At 33.3% G+C, this 21207-nt stretch overlaps 1 protein-coding gene across 1 annotated transcript in view; it reads left to right on the forward strand.

The window, feature by feature from the left end:
* Positions 1–11712, forward strand: part of LOC134684951 (uncharacterized) — a 66177-nt gene extending 54465 nt beyond the window's left edge. Inside the window, exons 14-16 of the mRNA XM_063544273.1 lie at positions 2172–2443; positions 7513–7540; positions 11208–11712. Of these exons, the coding sequence (XP_063400343.1) occupies positions 2172–2443; positions 7513–7540; positions 11208–11590 (683 nt within the window). The 3' untranslated portion in view covers positions 11591–11712. The remainder of the gene's footprint in view (positions 1–2171; positions 2444–7512; positions 7541–11207) is intronic.
* The last annotated feature ends 9495 nt before the right edge of the window (positions 11713–21207 follow it).

Here is a 21207-nt window from a genome sequence, read left to right on the forward strand (position 1 = left end):
TACTCATATGGTCCGGAACATATACAAAACATGGCTTATATAACACATTTTAGCATCGTTTGTTTGCGTTTCCTTGTTGTGATGATTTTCCTTTTTACAAAGCGTGTATTTTCTCGTAAAATGCTTATATTCTGACGTTATCGTTTTATGACGTCAGGTAGCTCATTAATAAAAAAAAGCATATGACGCGAGAGTATGATCGGAACAGCCCAAACAATATATATTTATATTTTACCACGGGTGTGTACTCAAAGCGTTTAAAGGACGTCATGTTATAATTCCGCATATCCTTGGTACAAATTCTCCGTTTTGCTCCACATGCTCCAATGACATTCTGATTTCAATTATACAGCAATCGATCTGGTTCTGCATAGTATTGCCATATTGCCATTGTCCAGAAGACAAACGTAGGAATTATGGACAATTTGCCTAAAAGATTCCAGTGCTCATGTGGGTGGTTCTGATGCTCTCAGAGTTATTTCAGGATTATGTTTCCTTTGTACCAAACGCTAATCAGAATTTGCGAGATAGCTTTGCTTGTTGAAAATTACTAAAATCAAGGTTTTCAATTCAACTTTAGTTGTAGAATCTCTAAATTTGAATTGAAGCAAATTCAGGGAATGTTAAAGCATGCTGTTGATTGATTTGCAAAAATTGCGGAAGATATTTCGCACATTAATTAATCTCATTGGAACAGTGACAATGGCTTGACGATTAATTTTTAAGGTTGCAGTTCTGTAAATATTGACAATGCAATTTCCCATAGGAACTCCTTTTACGGCTAAAACTGTACCACTTTTACTATGAAGTTTTGAAAAAAATCTTATTCTAGAATTGAAAGTTCATATGCACTACAAATTTTTTTCAAAGGTCAAAATATAGGGCTGTGCGGCATATTTTCAACGTTTGTATGCCCTGAACTTTTCAGAGTTTAAACTAACACTAATTTTCTGAACTACCCCAACCTCGAATGAAGGGTTACCACAGATTTCAATGTAAACAATATATGCACATGTATATTTACTGGTAACATTCCCAAATTATGCCTCTATGAGATGGAACACAGAGAGCATAACTGGGAACCAGTATGTAAACAAAATTAATTTTCTATGAATATTCTAAATCTCCCCAAAAGAAGCGTGGTTTGAGAAACAGCTGTATTTACAAAGTGCAACCTATATTAAAGCAATAGAAAACAATGTTCTTTATCATAATTCTGATAGTCATGCTATTGGTAGCTGTACGCTTTAACTTGATTGGATGGTCAAACCAATATAGGTCTGATTTGAGACTAAGGAAATTATTTAATCTGTCTCAACGTTGGTCAAACATCAATAAAAATGTTCTTTATCATAATTCTGATAGTCATGATATTGGAAGCTGTATGGATTTTACTTGATTGGATGGTCAAACCATTATAGGTCTGATTAGTAGAAAAGGAAATTAATTTAATCTGTCTCAAAAATGTTTGTTGGTCAAAAATAAATAAAATGTTCTTGTCGAACATCATGTGACATTATTAATGAATTTAGCAAAGGTGTGGGAATATTCACTACCAAACTTCACATAGCAACCCAGTCAATGTAAATATGTTTCAGACTGGTGTCAGCATTGTCAATTGGAGATTAAAGTAGAACATATAGAAGATGTGGTGTGATTGCCAATGAGACACCTCTCCACAAGAGACCACAATGACACAGAAATTAACAACTATAGGTCACCGTACGGCCTTCAACAACGAGCAAAACTCATACCGCATAGTCAGCTATGAAAGGCCCCGAAATGATAATGTAAGACAATTCAAACGAGAAAAGTAACGGCCTTAATTATGTAAACAATATATTTTGTGGTTGTCCTGCCTTGCTTACTGTGGATTCATTTATTTTCGTGGGTACCAATTTTCGTGGATTGAGGAAAACTTACATGTTCGTGGACATTTGATTTCGTGGTTTTGCCAAAGTTTGCATAGAAGCCATCAGAATATTTGTCATTCGTTGAACATTTAATTTCGTGGTTCAACTGTTCCCACGAAATCCACGAAAATTGGTATCCAACGAATAATAATGAATCCACAGTATATAGCAAATCTAATTCCTCAAAAGGTCGATTGGAATTGTCAGTCCGATATCGGTTATATTCACAGTATTAGTGGTATGTGTTGTTTTAAACAGGTTTACAAGAAGATGCATTGAACCAGATTCCAAGTGATATTGAACTACAGAGATTTTCATCGAGATTTGACGAAACCACAATACGAGAATTGGCCATACATCTTGGAATGGCTTTACAAGAATGGGATGATCTTAAAAGTAATAATCCTAGATGTGTTCAGATTGTCAAGTATAGAATACTGGTCAACTGGAGAGAAAAATGTTCAGGAACTTTCAAGAATATGTGGAATGCTTTAACAAAGATGGGATTAACTACCCATATGCTCTGCCAAGTAAGCTATATTTTTATTTTTTTATTTCAATTTTAGGTTTTTAAATGAATACTTAAGTGTAAAGAATCACGTATTCTCTGTATAAATCTGCATGTCGAAACTGAGCATGGTTGTTACAAACCTCGTCAGCTTGTCTTTGTTGACATTAAATATCAATGATTCTTTCATTTTCTGTAAATTTTCTGTTGATAGATTTTGAAATATCGAATAAAATTTTACATTTCTTGCCACCACCCCTCCCCCTAAAAGCACACCCATACCTTCCCCCTCCTAACAATAATTCTTATTTGGCACAAATTTTCCAACTTTTAAGTTTAAAATACTCTTCTACTGTGTGTTAGATTTGGCTTTCCAACTGTCTTGTTTCTAGCAGGGACGAGTCTTATGTTACCGAAACACGTGTCTGATGTACAAACCTTTAAGGCTTACTATCGTCGACGAGATTTTATAAATCAACATGATCTTTTTATAGTATGTCTATCTGTATAAATAAAATGGAATCAACATGCTGTTTAAGAAAATGATGTATTCATAAATTGTAGAAATAAGAAGAAAAAACCTATAAACACATTCGAACATCTGGCTTAACAAATGGCTGTTATTGTTATGTGCTATTGGTTTTATGCTCTAAAATATGTGCAAATTTTCCCAGATTTCAAGCCTTCATGTCCATGATCATAATGTTATGTCAAGAAAAATTTGATCTGCTTCCCCTTCCGTAACACCTGGAAACATCCCTAGTTTTTGGTGATCGTGTTGTTTTTGTACCCTTATTTGTGACATTTTGTTCATGCATCATTGTCAATATAATGGAAATTGACGCGACTGTCGTACAAGTGAGAGGTTAAGCGCTATAAAACCAGGTTCATTCCACCATTATCTACATTTGAAAATAAATGTACCAAGTCAGAAACATGACATTTTCCTCGGAGTTCATTATTTTTGTGAACTTACTTTTTTTAAGAGTCCGAAAAGTCGTCTGATTGAATATCCCTTTTTTCACTTTTGTCGCAGAAAGCTCGACATAGGAATGATTTCCGGCGGCTGCATTATTTAACTTCTCAAAGGCTTAAAAATTCAGAAGGTAGAAGACCTGGATGCTCCATAATTTGTATATAGAAGCCTTACGATATGAAGTTTGTATGTCTGTAATATGTCCACTGTCCTTGACCTCATCTTATTAATTAAGTGACTACTTGAAAAAAAAATGTAATGTTAATTTCTCTCTTATAATGCGAAATAGGATAACTATATTGGTACATGTATATTCGTTCTTTACAAGGTCGGCATGCCTGTCACACAGTTGGTTTACTTGACCTCGACCTCATTTAATGGATCAGAGAACAACGTTAAAGTTCGTGGTCAAGTGCATATCTCAGATACTATAAGCAATAAGTCTACTATATTTGATGTATGATTGTAAGGTGTACATGTACAACTTGCAGTTGTCATCTGACCTTGACCTCATTTTCATGGTCCAGTGGTTAAGTTAAGTTTTTGTGTTCGGTCTGGTTTTCTTTTACTGTATGAAATAGGTCAACTATATCGGGTGCATGGAAATATTTTACGATGTGCAGGTTTGACTTGCAGGTTAACTTTTATTTGACCCTGACCTCATTTTCATGGTCCATTTCAGAATGTTAAGCTTTTTTTAGCTCACCTGGCCCATCACTTTGCGTCCGTCGTCGTCCGGCGTCCGTCGTCGTTGTTAACTTTTACAAAAATCTTCTCCTCTGAAACTACTGGACCAAATCAAACCAAACTTGGCCACAATCATCATTGGGGTATCTAGTTCAAAAAATGTGTGGCGTGACCCGGTCAACCAACCAAGATGGCCGCCAGGGCTAAAAATAGAACATAGGGGTAAAATGCAGTTTTTGGCTTATAACTCAAAAACAAAAGCATTTAGAGCAAATCTGACATGGGGGTAAATATGTTTATCAGGTCAAGATCTATCTGCCCTGAAATTTTCAGATGAATCAGTCAATCGGTTGTTGGGTTGCTGCCCCTGAATTGGTAATTTTAAGGAAATTTTGCTGTTTTTGGTTTTTATCTTGAATATTATTATAGATAGAGATAAACTGTAAACAGCAATAATGTTCAGCAAAGTAAGATCTACAAATAATTCAACATGATCAAAATGGTCAGTTGACCCGTTTAGGAGTTATTGCCCTTTATAGTAAATTTTTAACCATTTTTCGTAAATTAAAGTAATCTTTTACAAAGATCTTCTCCTCTGAAACTACTGGGCCAAGTTAATCCAAACTTGGCCACAATCATCTTTGGGGTATCTAGTTTTTAAAATGTGTGGCGCGACCAGGTCAACCAACCAAGATGGCCGCCACGGCTAAAAATAGAACATAGGGGTAAAATGCAGTTTTTGGCTTATAACTCAAAAACAAAAACCTTTTGAGGAAATCTGACACGGATAAAAATGTTTATCAAGTCAAGATCTATCTGCCCTGAAATTTTCAGATGAATCAGTCAATTGGTTGTTGGGTTGCTGCTCCTGAATTGGTAATTTTAAGGAAATTTTGCTGTTTTTGGTTTTTATCTTGAATATTATTATAGATAGAGATAAACTGTAAACAGCAATAATGTTCAACAAAGTATTATCTACAAATAAGTCATCATGACCGAAATGGTCAGTTGATCCGTTTAGGAGTTATTGCCCTTTATAGTCAATTTTTAACCATTTTTTCGTAAATCTTAGTTATCCTTACAAAAATCTTCTCCTCAGAAACTACTGGGCCAAATTAATCCAAACTTGGCAACAATCATCTTTGGGGTATCTAGTTTAAAAAATGTGTGGCGTGACCAGGTCAACCAACCAAGATGGCCACAAAGGCTAAAAATAGAACAGTGGGGTAAAATGCAGTTTTTGGCTTATAACTCAAAACCAAAGCATTTAGAGCAATCTGACTTGGGGTGAATTTGTTTATCAGATCAAAATCTATCTGCCCTGTAATTGGAAGATGAATCTGACAACCTGTTGTTGGGTTGCTGCCCCTGAATTGGTAATTTTAAGGAAATTTTGCTGTTTTTGGTTTTTATCTTGAATATTATTATAGATAAAGATAAACTGTAAACAGCAATAATGTTCAGCAAAGTAGGATCTATAAATAAGTCAACATGACCGAAATGGTCAATTGACCCCCTAAGGAGTTATTGTCCTTTATAGTCAATTTTTAACAATTTTCATAAAATTTGTAAATTTTTAATTAACATTTCCACTGATACTACTGGGCCAATTTCATTATAGATAGAGATAATTGTAAGCAGCAAGACTGTTTAGTAAAGTAAGATTTAAAAACACATCACCATCAACAAAACACAATTTTGTCATGAATTCATCTGCTTCCTTTGTTTAATATTCACATATACCAAGGTGAGCGACACAGGCTCTTTAGAGCCTCTAGTTTTTTGTTTTGGTCTGTTTTTCTGATACTGTATGTAATAGGTCAACATCATTTGGTGTATGGAAATATTTTATGACGTACATGTCAATTTTGCAGGTTTTATTTGACCATGACCTCATTTTCATTGTGCATTGCTCAATGTTTAGCTTTTGATTTTTTGGTCTGTTTTTTCTTAAACTTTATACAAAAAAACAACCCTATTTTGTGTATGGAATGATTTTAAGGTCTGTCTGTCTGGCAGGTATCATCTGACATCCACCTCGTGTTAATGGTTCATTGGAAAATGATCGTTTTTTCTGGCTAAATAGATATTACAAGATGTGGTATGATTGCCGATAATACAACTCTCGATCCAAGTCCAATTTTATAAAAGTAAACAAATATAGGTCAAAGTACGGTCTTCAACACATAGCCTTGGCTCACACCGAACAGCAAGTGTAAAACCTTTCAAAAGAAAAACCAACTGTCTAATCAATATACAAACGAGACAAAGAAACATTATGAAACAAATAAACAAACGTCAACTACTGAACAGCAGGTTCTTGACTTAAGACAGGTGCAAACAAATGCAGAGGATTAAAACGTTTAAATAAGTACAAAATCTGTATTCTTACCTGAAACAAAAGAATAACATAACAACAAAGAAAGACACACTTAAAAATATCAATTGAAATGGCTTAACTCGATCATACACACAATAGATATAAAACTGAAGTCTATATAGGCAGTTGATGACTGTAGATCAATGTGTTGTTCGTTTACTGACTATTCAAAGTCATGCAGACTTATCCATTTTTTAAAGTCTTGATGTACCCTTTCCTGCAATAGGAATATTTTCCTGATAGTATTGACAACAAAACAGATTTCTGTTTTTCTTGCAAAGTGTTTTGCCTCTCCTGATTCAAAATACAAACTGACTATACGACATACGTCTGCTTTGTCTGTTAAAAAGTACCTCATGAGCTCGTCCTTGATGGCTCTTATACCTCAGGAAACTTAAATTGCTTGTTTTAAGAACAACACGGTTGAGATGAAATTGTTCTTCAATCGTCATTGTCCGTAAAACATTCCACCATTTCTATTTTACCTTCGAATAGTGTGAATTTGTGGTAATTAAGTCTTTCAGTCGCCAATGGCATAACAGTACAGAGCCTTACTGGAATGCCTAAATTTTATAAAATCTACTCCTTGAGTGCCAAAAAATGAATCCGATATATTTTGTTTTAGATATTGGGTGTTGTTCTAGAACAACATTTAAAAAAAAGGTAGTTGAAAGGTAAAATTATTTTGAAATCAGATGGAATCATTTATAAAGAAAATGATATAACTAAATATAAAAGGAATAAGATTTAAACAAATGAATAAAACAAAAAGTAATATTACAAAAATACTGAACTCCGAGGAAAATTCAAAACGGAAAGTCCCTAATCAAATGGCAAAATCAAGTGATAAAACACATCAAACGAATGGACAACAACTGTCATATTCCTGACATGGTACATGAACATTAATTTTCAAATGTATAAAATGGTGAATTAAACCTGGTTTTATAGAACTAAAATGTTCACTTGTAAAGAAGATGTTTTGGTATCATCAACTTGAAACGCAGTACACATATAATCTATATTTATTTATAAAATATCTTTATAGGTTAAAAGAATCAGAAAGAGACAGTGTGGTATGTTTTTCAATTAAAATACTTTAAACTGTGGATGAAAGCAAAACATAGGTTCTTTATTGAAACAGTTGATTTATTGTGGTATTTCATGGCGTTACTTTTATTTGTTGAGGTTGCCGGAGTGCGTGCATAGACTCGCCAATCATCTGTAGGAAAACTGACTATATAGTCACTTAAGATTAGAGCTGAGCACACCTGTCACCTGTGGGATTCGAACTCACAACCTCAGTGTTGACAGGCTAGTGATTGGTACAGTAGTTGAACTTCTTAGACCGCTCCGCCACCGAGGCGAAACAGTTGATGGAAAGTAGTAAAGTAAATATAAAGGCATATAAAATATGATTAGATGGAGATTCGTGTAAGCTTGTGATGCACGTTTATGCAATACACAGTCTGATTCGCATTCTATTTTTATTTAATTATTGGCTCAATGAGCAAGTAATTTAATGGGCAATGGATGGTGCTAAATTCATTATAACGTCAAGCTATTTGAAGTGTCATTGAAAACAGCCTACGTTTTTTATTTTACATTTTTATTGTGCTTTACAGGAGAAGAAAATATTTCAAAACGATAAAATACCTAACATGTGTTTGCTTATATAAATGAATTTGCTTATGATTAAAAATAAGTCTTCATTCTTAACAAGTTAAGCTAGTATCTTGAAAATGTTGATTAAAACATTCAAGCAGGGAAATATTGAAACTCACTGAAAAAGAATAAGTGTGTTTCGGTAACAATGATGGGAACTTTGAATGCTCAACTTCATATTTCAGAGGTTCGAAAAATTAAATAATTTGTATGAATAGTTGGTGCCTGAAAGTTATTATCATATAAACATAAGATAATGTTGTATGATTGACAATGAGACATTACTTTTCAGTTAATCTTGATATTTTTTGGCTTGATGGTTTTGAATCTTGTCTTTTTTTCTTTGTCGCTAACTGGATATATGTGTGTGTGGTGGTTGCTGTGGAGTCCATTTTAATCCTTCAAATGATATGATAGTTGGACTATGTATATCAAAATATTGGAGAACTCTAAAGGATATCAAAGAAGTTGAGAAAAAAAACCTTTAGTATGCATACATACAATAATGATAAATAGGGGGTATTATTTTTTTCAGTAGAAGTTTGAAATTGAGACATTTTTAGGTTTTAGTTTAAGTGTTTAACATTGAGTTTGAGGTCACATCAACCTGAACCTGAAGGTAAATTAAAATAAACTGTATATTATGCTTTGAACTTTTTAAAATCATATCCCATGTAAGGGGTTTGACTTTAATTTCAGTTAGGTTGCCAGAGGCATGGTGCCCAGGAATATAAATTCTGGTTTTGTTTGTCTTTGATAACGTTTGTACTGTTTATCTTACTTTGAGTATAAGACAAGTTGGCAAAGACAATATATATTGATTTCAATACTGGCTTTATGTGTGATTATAAATCTACCACACACAGTACTAGATTTGTTGATTTGTTGGTGTCATATTATTAGGTATTGATGCATCGCTGACTTTTAAATGATAAGTTTGAATATTATCGATGAACTTCAAGTTAAATCCAGATAAGACCTTATTCTAAAGTGAAAATATATAGAAATCGTCAATTGAACACTTATATGAGTACCTTTGAAGCATTTTTTGTACATAATGTACATGTAGCAGAAAAAAGAAAACATTGAGAGAATCTAAAACAAAAGAAGAATGATCAGCAAATTTAGATCTACAAATAAGTCAGCATTGCCAATTAATCCAATACTAGCGTTATTGCCATTGAAAGACGCTTTTTTACCCTTTTGCCTTTGTTGTGGAAACTGTGGCAGATATTTTTTTTATAGATAACGTTCTGTAACAAAATCAGATCTACAAATAAGTCGACATTGAGGAATTTTTCAATTGATCTCTTTCGCGAGGTATTGCCTTTAGAATTTAGTGTTTACCATTGTTGCAAAATAAACAATAGTTTGAGGAAAAGAAAGGGCATCATGATGCGAATATCAAACAAGAAAACATGTCTGTAGTTGTCAATTGCATGATTCCTAGTCAATTGGGTTCAGCTTATCAACATATTTATCCAGAGTAACACGACGGATGTTAGATGTGGAACAGATTCTGATACTCTTTCAAGAGCACCTGCGATCACCCCTAGTTTTTGATGGGGTTTGTGTTGCCCAGTCTTTAGTTTCCTATGTTGTGTTATGTACATGTACACTGTTGTTTGACTTTTGGTCGTTTTGATTTTTTGTCATGGCCTTGTCAGTTCATTTTTGACTAAGAAGTTTAACTATTACTTTGGTGTAATTAGTCTCTTCTTAAGACGTAATTTCCCTTGAAAAGCAATTTCTACCCACATTTGTATGCCCCACCTACGATAGTAGAGGGGCATTATGTTTTCTGCTCTGTGCATCCGTTCTTCCGTTCGTTCGTCTGTGCTTCTGTTCGTCCCACTTCAGGTTTAAGTTTTTGGTCAAGGTAGTTTTTGATGAAGTTGAAGTCCAATCCACTTGAAACTTAGTACACATGTTCCCAATGATATGATCTTTCTAATTTGAATTCCAAATCATAGTTTTGATCCCAATTTCATGGTCCACTGAACACAGAAAATGAAAGTGGAGAGTTCAGGTTAAAGTTTTTGGTCAAGGTAGTTTGTGATAAAGTTAGTCCCATCTACTTGAAACTTAGTACACATGTTCCCTATGTTATGATCTTTCTAATTTTAATTCCAAATTAAAGTTTTGACCCCAATGTCATGGTCCACTGAACATGGAAAATTATAGTGTGAGTGGGGCATCCGTGTACTATGGACACATTCTTGTTTGCTTTTTGTTATTATCTTTAAAACTTGCAGACACAAATTGATACTGTCAAATGTAAATATGATCTTTGAGACAAAATATATGACTAAGGAACACTTATCTTGACTAATTACCAATAAGAAACCCTCATTCAGTTATTCGTAAGTTCGATTTATATACACACACACACTAAGAAGCACGTTTAACCCTTGTCCGTCTTAACGTCCGGCAGTATTTCCGTTCTCTAACTTTAGTTTGCCTCAACCAAATGTTATAAATCTTAAATACAATGAATATCATAACAAATTTCAGATCAATTTTGAATTTATGTTGCGTCACTTTTACCTTTTTAGAGTTATGCCCCTTTACAATTGTAAAACAAATTTCGTTTCCTTTCTCTCACTTTAGTTTGCCTCAACTAAATATTATGAATCTTATACAAAATGATTATCATCACAAAACGCAGATAAGTTCTTGAATTAAGCCCCTTTCTGACGTTATATGCAAGTGGCAGCATCATCTGTGTCTCATGGACACATTCCCCATTTATTTGTTAAAAAGTCAACCTTTTATAGGATCAGCAATGGATGTGCAGTTACATTGTGTAAACATAATGCACTTAGAAACCGTTAAATGATGCATGCTTTCAATACTTCAAAACACCAGTGCTCCTTTTTGAGCGAAATTGCTTTGATGTGAACCTTTATTTTTGTCACCGTTTTTCATAATGTTAGTATTTTTGCTAGAACATGACACACTGGTTTATTAATTTATATTTATATTTCGAAAGGTTATGTGATGTATATGTTTGAAGTACTTGTATTTATATTATTAACTATTCGTAAATAACTTAATAAAAATAAGAATATTTTACAGATTTCAATGAAGAATACTTGGATTTAATTCCAACAGATGAAATATTAGATAAGTTGGCACAAGTAATTGGTGAAGTATCCTTCCCTCTTGGTATAGAACTAGGATTACCTGTAACATTATTAAATATAATCCAGTATGAAAATGGATTACATTTAGTGGCAGAATGTAAGGAAATATTATTCCAATGGAGAGAAGATCAGAAAGTGAAGCCCACCATTAGTGTGTTGGTTCAAGCCTTGGTAAATGTAGGGAGAGGTGCTAGATGTTTGGAGGAAATCATTAAAACAGTTGGAGTAAAGGAATGTATTCAACCTGTGGAAGTTGAAGAGGAGAAACAAGGAAAATTTAAAACATTTCTGCAAAAACTAAATCCTTTTCAATAGCAGAAGCAGTACAAAACATTCAGTTGGCATTACTTTCATTATTCCCTTGTCCTGGTTTAGTAAAAAAGAAAAAAAATATGGACCATTATTGCGTTGACGTTGTTCTTTATGTTGGCTCCACATTTAACAGATTCAAGATAACTTAACATCACGGTGGGTATGGTTGTCCTGCGAGAGAACGTACTGTGCTGGTGATTTGGTCCTGACGGGTGCTGGTGGGTCCTGATTCTGTGCTGGGGGGTTTGTTTACATTGTATCAGAACGGCAATAAAACGACTGTTTTATTGCTTAATTTTTCTCTAATGTGTCATAAGTACCATGCAAAGTACATAACAACAATATTATAATGCAAAAGTCGTGCAAGTTCGTTAAACGGAACTGTCCTGACGCTGTGCTGGTGATAAAAAAAACGGTCCTGGTTCTGTGCTCCTATGTCCTGGTTCTGTGCTTTTATGTTTTAGTTAAAAGTGGCATATATTCAAGATCATTGATGCTGTACTGTTATTGACTAATAAGCTGTTGTCTGCTTTCTTGAAATTGACATTGTTGTGAATCTGTTTACTGTAATTATGAGAGAAAGAATACCCCTATTTTTTTTTTTTTTTTTTTAAATTAACTAATCTTATTTATTGGCCGGTTAATGGCACCCTTCTTGCCCCCTTTTAAGATAAGAAAATATGTTTACGATTTTCGGGATTACGATCATTTTGCAAGATCACCAAAATACGTTGTAGTTTATACAATACTTATATAAGGTAGATGATGTGGTATGTTTGTTGTCAATGGACAAATTTCCATAAGAAACCAAAGGAAGTATGTGATAACAACCATACGTCATCGTACGATCTTCAACAATAACCCATAAAATAAAAATGTAAAAGGTTTTAAATAAAAATGGAGAGCAAACATATAGAACAAAGGACTTTCTGGGCGTTTGAATCATGTCTTTAGCAGCTTAAAACACATTTGTGTGTGAACAATTGAGTGCTGACTATAAGAATGACAATAGTATTGCGGGTTTGTTTGTTTGGTTTTATTTTGGGGGGGGAGGGGGGGGGAGGGATGGGGATAAGTTAGAGCGAGGTTACAGTGAAAGCTTGGAATAGTTTCCCGTAAGATTTAAAAGTTGTATTGTAAAAGAAAAATGTATCTTTTAGCTGTTAAGAATCACTCGCTGTTAGATTTTTCCAACATATTTGTTTTGTCTAAACGGTTATCAGGTATTTTTTTTTTTTTTCGAAAGTTCGATAGAACACTAAAAACATCACTATTTTATGAAAGGACAGGCTAGAATATGTCAGAGTATGAAGACGAGATAACCTAGAGAACACTAACAAAATTAAGATTTCTTAGCTTTTTCATTTCAAAATAAATATTTTTGATAAAGAATTACGGGGGAGGAAGTGAACAATGTGTCCTTCTTTTCTATATTTAAATATTTTTCATGAATAAAAATAAAATGTGCCTTGATTATAATTGAAAATGAGTAAATGGAAAAAATACCCAACTAAAATACACTTTTATTTTAATATTGGAAACATCACTAAGCTTTTAATTTTTGTGTGTCAAACACACCATCTCTGTAGTAATGACTCCTTACTAAGATATTTCACTTCATTCATTTTTTTTTCTGCAGTTTTTTATATTGTGAATTCATAGAATTATTATATAATACTGTAGCCTTAATTTATATTTTAAAAAAACTGAATCTAAAGCCAGATATATCAAACATTTTTGTTTCTATCCGTTTTCCGACTCGGTTGTCTGTAATCGACCATTTTTAGACACCACAGGCTCCTAAAAAATAAGCCGGGATGGAGGTTCATAGATGCAAATTAAGTTCTTATATAAATATTTTATCTTTTTTTTTGTGTACGGTTTATGACCCCTCCTGTGGCCTGTCAATTCCGAAATGTGCAAACTGCAATAGTATCAAAACAGGACAGACAATGAATAATAGGGATATATATTTGTACATATATCAAGGGGAAACTTCTTGCACAGCATTATTATTTATAGTTCATTATTGTATTTAGTAGAAAAAGAGAATTTAGTGAAAATAAAATCACTATTTTTGTAGAGAATTCACAGACCTTTGTACAGAGATTTTTGTTATGTTTAGCATGGGATCAACACAATGGTTCATTACCGAGTAAAAAAAATCAAAATGTCTATCTACCTTGCACATTTTAGAAAATTTAGATCAGATAACGAAACTGGTTCCAGCAACATTTATAAGCAATCTAAGATTGTTACCCTCACAGTTTCCATTCACCACAAATATTCTCGTTACAACGAATCATTTTAAATACAAAAATACGTGTTGCAGCCTTTTGTTTATCTATTAATATATGTATACGGATAAAGTTATGAAAGGCAGCAGGGTCATCAGGGTGAGGAGTCCATGTCATCTGAAATAAATGCTAAGCATAGATCTAGAAAGCGACATATAATCATGACATTAAAAAAAGTCTCTTCTTTTCGACTTTTTTCGAACAAATCGACACATAAAATGAATTATATAGTATTGTGGAATTTTTAACTTATTTTAGATACTATATATTGTTATCTGATATTGTACGAAAGATGTTGCCCTTTTATGTTATTATGTAATACAAGTTCAGATCATTTGAAAACACATATCAAACAGCCAAATGTATGCACAAGAGCTAACATAGGAGTTATAGATCCTGTTGGCAACAATTATCTGGCTAACTTTATTGATTTGGAACATTTGTTTCAAATATGACCAACTTCTTATCCAAAATCACCAGCACCGTATCAGGACCCACCAGCACAATGACAGGACCCACCAGCACAGTATCAGGACATGTATAAATTGAAAAAATGCTAAATTTTAATAAATTGCAATGTTTTTTCACAAAATTGTTTTGTCGTGTGGATTGCGGTATAGAAAGCGGACTAAATGAGCATTTTTGTTTTATTTTTTCAGTTCGCGATTTTCTGAAAATTAGCATTTTTGTGTTACGCTTACTGAAACAGTTTAGAGAGTCAATTTTTTAATGGTTTATATATAAACCCATAAGAAACGAAATTGAAAAATCTCAACTGTTTTCGTCCATTGTTTATGAATGAAAACGTCAAAAATCATCATTTTCGTCTTTGTTTACATTTTTTCATTGATCACCAGCACCCGTCAGGACCGAATCACCAGCACAGTACGTTCTCTCGCAGGACAACCATACCCACCGTGAACATGGTTAATTAGACTGTTCGATTTATACAGAATGACACAACACAGTCAAAATAAGTTTATTAAATTTTTATTGGGTTCCACATCAGTTATTCAAAGCATACAGTTAATGAACAGTATTATGTTATTATGTCAGTCTTTGATTAAAGTTTGAAGGTAACCAATACATTTGTCAAACGTGAAATGTTGACAGAAACATTGTAAAGTGTTAATAATAAGAGTTACATTTTGAAAAAAATTTATAATTTTAATTTTTATACGACCACAAAAACTAAAAAAAAATTGGTCGTATATTGGTATGACGTTGGCGTCGTCGTTGTCCGAAGACATTTGGTTTTCGCACTCTAACTTTAGTATTAGTGAATAGAAATCTATGAAATTTAAACACAAGGTTTATGACCACATTGGGAAGATTGAGATAGATTTTGGGAGTTTTGGTCCCAACAGTTTAGGAATTAGGGGCCAAAAAGGGCCCAAATAAGCATTTTTCTTGGTTTTCGCACAATAACTTTAGTATAAGTAAATAGAAATCTCTGAATTTTTAAAACAAGGTTTATGACCAAAAAAGGAAGGTTGGGATTGATTTTGCATGGGAGTTTTGTCCCTACAGTTTAGGAATAAGGGGCCAAAAGGGTCCACAATTAAACTTTGTTTGATATCATCAAAATTGAATTATTGGGGTTCTTTGATATGCCAAATCTTACCGTGTATTTAGATTCTTAATTTTTATTCCCGTTTTCAAATTGGTTTAGATTAAGGTTCAAAGGGTCCAAAATTAAACTTAGTTTGATTTCAACAAAAATTAAATATATGGGGTTCTTCAATATGCTGAATCTAACCATGTATTGACAATTTGATATGGGGGCCCGGTTATCAAATTGGTCCACATTGAGGTATTAAGGGTCCAAAATTGAACATTATTTGATTACATCAAAAAATGACCTCTTGGGGTTCTTTGATATTCTGATTCTAACCATGTATTTAGATTTTGGATATTGGACCATAATAGGTAAATGTCCAATTTAAAATTTTTAAGGTTTTAAGATAAAGTTCTTAAACCACATTCATTATGTGTCAGAAACCTATTTTGTGTCAACTATTTAATCACAATCCAAATTCAGAGCTGTATCAAGCTTGAATGTTGTGTCCATACTTGCCCCAACTGTTCAGGGTTCGACCTCTGCGGTCGTATAAAGCTTCGCCTTGGAGCACCTCGTTTAACTTAGTTTGTGTTTACAGCTAACATTTATATTTAGTATAAGATTTTGTCAAAGTTGAAACCGTCATTGAAATTTACATAAGTTGGACATAAGATTCTTTGTATGATCAAGAGACAGTTTTCAGAGCCATATAATGAATATATTTGTTTATGAACCCACCGTTGCATTAAGACTCAATCAAATGTTAAGAAAAAGGTAAAATCCAAAAATTTCTGCACTCTGAGGAAAATTCAAAATGGAATGTCCCTAATCAAATGGCAAAATGAGTAATCTTCTGTAGCTTTATGTGTGTACAGTATTATTTAAACTGATTACCTTTTAATATCTGTATTCCCTTTTTATTACCAATAAACATCAGTTGTCGGAAGATAAAAAATAATCTTGAAGTATGACGTGTCATACAAATGATGAGCAGGAATGATGTATATATCTTACTTGTTAACTGCAGTACTGTTGTAGATTGTATCCCCACATCTATCTTACAATTTGTATCGTATTATTGATAACATAGTGTTCCAATGTAGCTGTCACTTATTTTCCACTACTGTTGTAGATCAAGTCAATCATTGCATATTTCTAACAAATTGTGTCGCATTAATGATAACATAGTGTTTCACAGTATTATTTTGTACACTTATTTTGCAACTGTTATAAATCGTGTCATTTTTGTCTAGCCTGCAAGTTTTGTCGCAAAAAGCTCGACATAGGGATAATGATCCGGTGGCGGCTACGACGGTGGTGTCGGCGTTAGCTCACTTATTAAAAGCTTTGTATTTTAGAAGGTGAAAGACCAGGATGGTTCATACTTTGTATATAGATGCCTCATGTTACGAAGTTTCCGTCAGTCACATGTCCAATGTCCTTGACCTCATATTCATGGTTCAGTGACTACTTGAAAAAACATGTTCAGATTTTTTGTAATGTTAACTTCTTTCTTATTATAAGTAACAGGGTAACTATATTTGGTATGTGCGTATCTTGCAAGGTCCTCATGCCGGTCAGACAGTTTTCACTTGACCTCGACCTCATTTCATTGATCATTGAACAAGGTTAAGTTTTGGTGGTCAAGTCCATATCTAAGATACTATAAGCAATATGTCTAGTATATTCGGTGTATGGAAGGACAGTAAGGTGTACATGTCCAACTGGCAGGTGTCATCTGACCTTGACCTCATTTTCATGGTTCAGTGGTGATAGTTAAGTTTTTGTGTTTTGGTCTGTTTTTCTTATACTGTATGCAATAGGTCTAGTATATTCGGTGTCTGGAAGGACTGTAAGGTGTACATGTCCAACTGGCAGGTGTCTTCTGACCTTGACCTCATTTTCATGGTTCAGTGGTCAAATTTAAGTTTTGTGTTTTGGTCTTTTTTTCTAATACTATATACAATAGGTCAACTATATTTGGTGTATGGAAATATGTATGATCTATATGTCAGTCGCGCAGGTTTTATTTGACCTTGACCTCATTTTCACGGTTTATTGCTCTGTGTTAAGTTTTTGTGTTTTGGTCTGTTTTTCTTAAACTATAAGCAATAGGTAAGCTATTGTTGTTGTATGGAAAAAATGTTAGCTGTACATGTCTGCCTGGCATGGTTCATCTGACATTTTCATGGTTCATTGGTCAATGTTAAGTTTTCTTTGTTAATGTTAAGTTTATGTGACAGTTGTAATATAGCTTTATATTTATGACTATCAACATAATATCAATGATAAGTAAAAAAGTTGAGACATTTCAGCGTGTGCACTCTTGTTGCATACGTTCTGAGACTACTAAACTATAACATACTATCTGTTATAGTAGTATCAGGTACGTTTTACAATTTTTACTGTGTAAATAAAACTATGCTGAATTGTTTCTGTTTTGTTTGTACACTTATTTTGCTCTCTATTGATGTTGATTGTGTCATTGTTACAATGTGTGTCTTGTAAATAAAAACATTTTGTTCCACTCAAACATGACTGATGTTTTTTTTTTAAATATATTTTACATTTAGGTAAATAACACAACTCAATAGATATAGGGCGACGATAACAAGTTGCAATCAAAATTTATAATTTGAAGAAAACCAGATTATACAAAAACGAAAAAGAAAGAAAAACACCCCCAAAAAATGCAACCGTCTTAACAACGTACACCTGGGAACAGTATATCTAACATAATATATATGTTCCTGCGTACACTAAGCAAAATTGGTAAGAAAAGGGCAACACCATCACTAAAAAAATGGATATGGTCGCAGGTGCTCAGGAAGAATAAGTAGTTCCTGCTTCGCTATTATCAATGAGTATAAAACTGGAATGATCACAGGTGCTCAGGAAGGGAAAGTAGTTCCTGCTTCACTAGTGTCAATTAGTTTAAAACATGAATGATCTCTGATGTTCAGGATGGGAAAGTAGTTCCTGCTCAACTATTGTCAATGAGTATAAAACGGGAATGATCACAGATGCTTTGGAAGGATAAGTAGTTCCTGCTTTACTATTGTGAATAAGTATGCCAAAGGAATTATCACAGTTGCTCAGTACGGGATGAGTAGCTCCTGCTCCACTTTTGTTAGTGAATGTAAAGCAGGAATGATTAAAGGTGATCAAGAAGGGAAAGTAGTTCTTCCTCCACCACTGTCAATGAGTTTAAAACGGTAATAAATACTGGTGCTCAAGAGGGGTAAGTAATTCTTGTTCCATTATTGTCAATGAGTTTAAAACGGTAATAAATACTGGTGCTCAAGAGGGGTAAGTAATTCTTGTTCCATTATTGTCAATGAGTTAAAAACGGTAATGAGTACAGGTGCTCAGGATGGGAAAGTAGTTCTTGCTCCATTATTGTCAATGAGTATAAAGCAGGAATGATCACGGGTGCTTAGTAAGGGTAAGTAGTATTTGCTCCATTATTGTCAATGAGTATAAAACAGGAATGATCACAGGTGCTCAGGAAGGGACAGTAGTTCCTGCTTCACAAGTGTCAATTAGTTTAATACGGGAAAGATCACGATTGTCAATGAGTCTAAAACGGGAATGATCGCAGGTGGTTTGGACGGGGTAAATAGTTCCTGCTTCACTATTTTCAATGAATATCAAACGGGAATGATCGTAGGTGCTCTGGACGGGGTAAGTAGGTCTGTTCCACTTTTGTCAGTGCATATAAAACGAGAATGATCACATGTGTTCCGAAAGGATACGTAGTTCTTGTTCCACTATTCTCAATGAATATAAAAGGGGAATGATCACAAGTGCTTAAGACGGGGTAGTAGTTCCTGGTCCACTGCTATCAATGCGTATGCAATCGGAATGGTCATAGATGCTCAGGACGGGGTAAGTAGTTCCTGCTCCACTATTGTCCATTGGTATAAAATGGGAATGATGACAGGTGTTCATAAACGGTAAGTGATTCCTACTCTTCTTTTGTCAATGAGTATAAAAACGGGAATGGTTACAGTTGCTCAGGAAGGATAAGTAGTTTCTGCTCCACTATCGTCAGTTAGTATAAAATGGTAATTATCACAGGTGTTCATGAACGGTAAGTAGTTCTTCCTCCGCTATTGTCAATGAGTATAAAAAAACGGGAATGGTTACAGGTGCTCAGGAAGGGTAAGCAGTTCCTTGTCCACAATTGTCAATGAGTATAACACACTCATTAAGAACTAGAATTTAGAGCAAATTATAAAATTTTCCAAAATTATTGTAGAACTTTGGAACTTGGAAATACTTAATACAAAAGTATGCAACAGTCACCTTATTTAACAATATGTTGATAATATCAACGAGGAAGGGGACCAAATGAAGTTTCTTGCCATTCGGAAGAAAAGGGATACTTTTAAGTCAAATACAAAATGAAAACACCATTAAAAAATAAACAACAGAACAAAATGCAAAAAAAGAAATTAAAGATTGAGCAACACGAACTGTCTTCTCTTACCACACTGAACAAAACCGTACATTTCCTCGATCCTTCTTAAAAATAATAAAATTCCGAATAGAATTTCTAATAAGAGACTGTTCAATATTGATCAGGCATAAAATTCACATACTAGACACATTCAGGTAGGGCCGGTGAAAACCATAGTAGGACAAACACTTTTTCCTTGACTTCAGGCATAGGGTCTCCACTGTTTTCCTTTGGTGGCCATAGGACATGAAGATTAATTTAAACTATTGCTAACTTAAAACAAAATTATTAACTAAATATCAAAACAAAATAATTGTATAATCAATAAAAGAGTTTAATAAAAATTTTTATTAAACTTCTGTGTATTTGTTATATTTAAAAGTATACTTCGTTTATTGAAATATATCATATTAAAAATATATGCTTCTAATCATTTTTTTTCTCAGTATGCATGTGCTTTATAATAGGTAACACACTGAAAGGATATTTACTATATCAATTGTTTGATTGGCATATTTCATTAAGTATGACATATCGGCTCTTTATTTTTTTAACGTTAATCATCATCTTTAATATATTATTTATTATACAGACAAAATAAAAATGGACATTACATTACACCACATCTTCCTATATCTTTTAAAAAGCAAGTAAGTATCATCATATTGAAGAAATCTCTTCCAAGGTTAATTTGATTTTTTCTAGTGTTCAAGAAATAAATTTCAATCTTTTTAAAGCAAGGGCAGACATGTTTTTGACTATGATGAGTCAAAACTGAAAACGTTGCTTGTTTAACCTTTAAATCAAATCAAACAATTTGACAGAAATAAACCAAACTACCAAATAAACTTGAGTTACCTGTAGAATTTTATGAAAATCCCAGTTGATTTAGAAAAGTTATACAAATGTTTAAAGGTGACTAGCTGGATTTAGCCTAAACTGAAAATTTTAACTTCTTTTACCTATTAATTAATCCATTATTTGACAAAAAGAAACCAAAATACCAAAGACACTTTGTAAGATTAATATATAGTTAGGATTGCTGTAGATTTGTATAAAAATCCAAGTTGATTTGGAAAAGTTATATACATTTGTAAATTAAAGGTGACTATCTGAATTTAGTCCGACCTGAAAATTCGAGCGTTTTTGCCTATTTAATATTAAATCCTTAAATTTGACAGCAATGAACCAAATAAAAAAATAACCTGGCATTTTGTAAGATCTATATAAGATTAAGATAGCTGTAAATATATATGAAAATCCAAGTTGCATGATTTAGAACAGTTATACACATTTTTAA

This window comes from Mytilus trossulus, chromosome 9 (genome assembly GCF_036588685.1).
Source record: "Mytilus trossulus isolate FHL-02 chromosome 9, PNRI_Mtr1.1.1.hap1, whole genome shotgun sequence".
NCBI classification, from domain to species: domain Eukaryota; kingdom Metazoa; phylum Mollusca; class Bivalvia; order Mytilida; family Mytilidae; genus Mytilus; species Mytilus trossulus.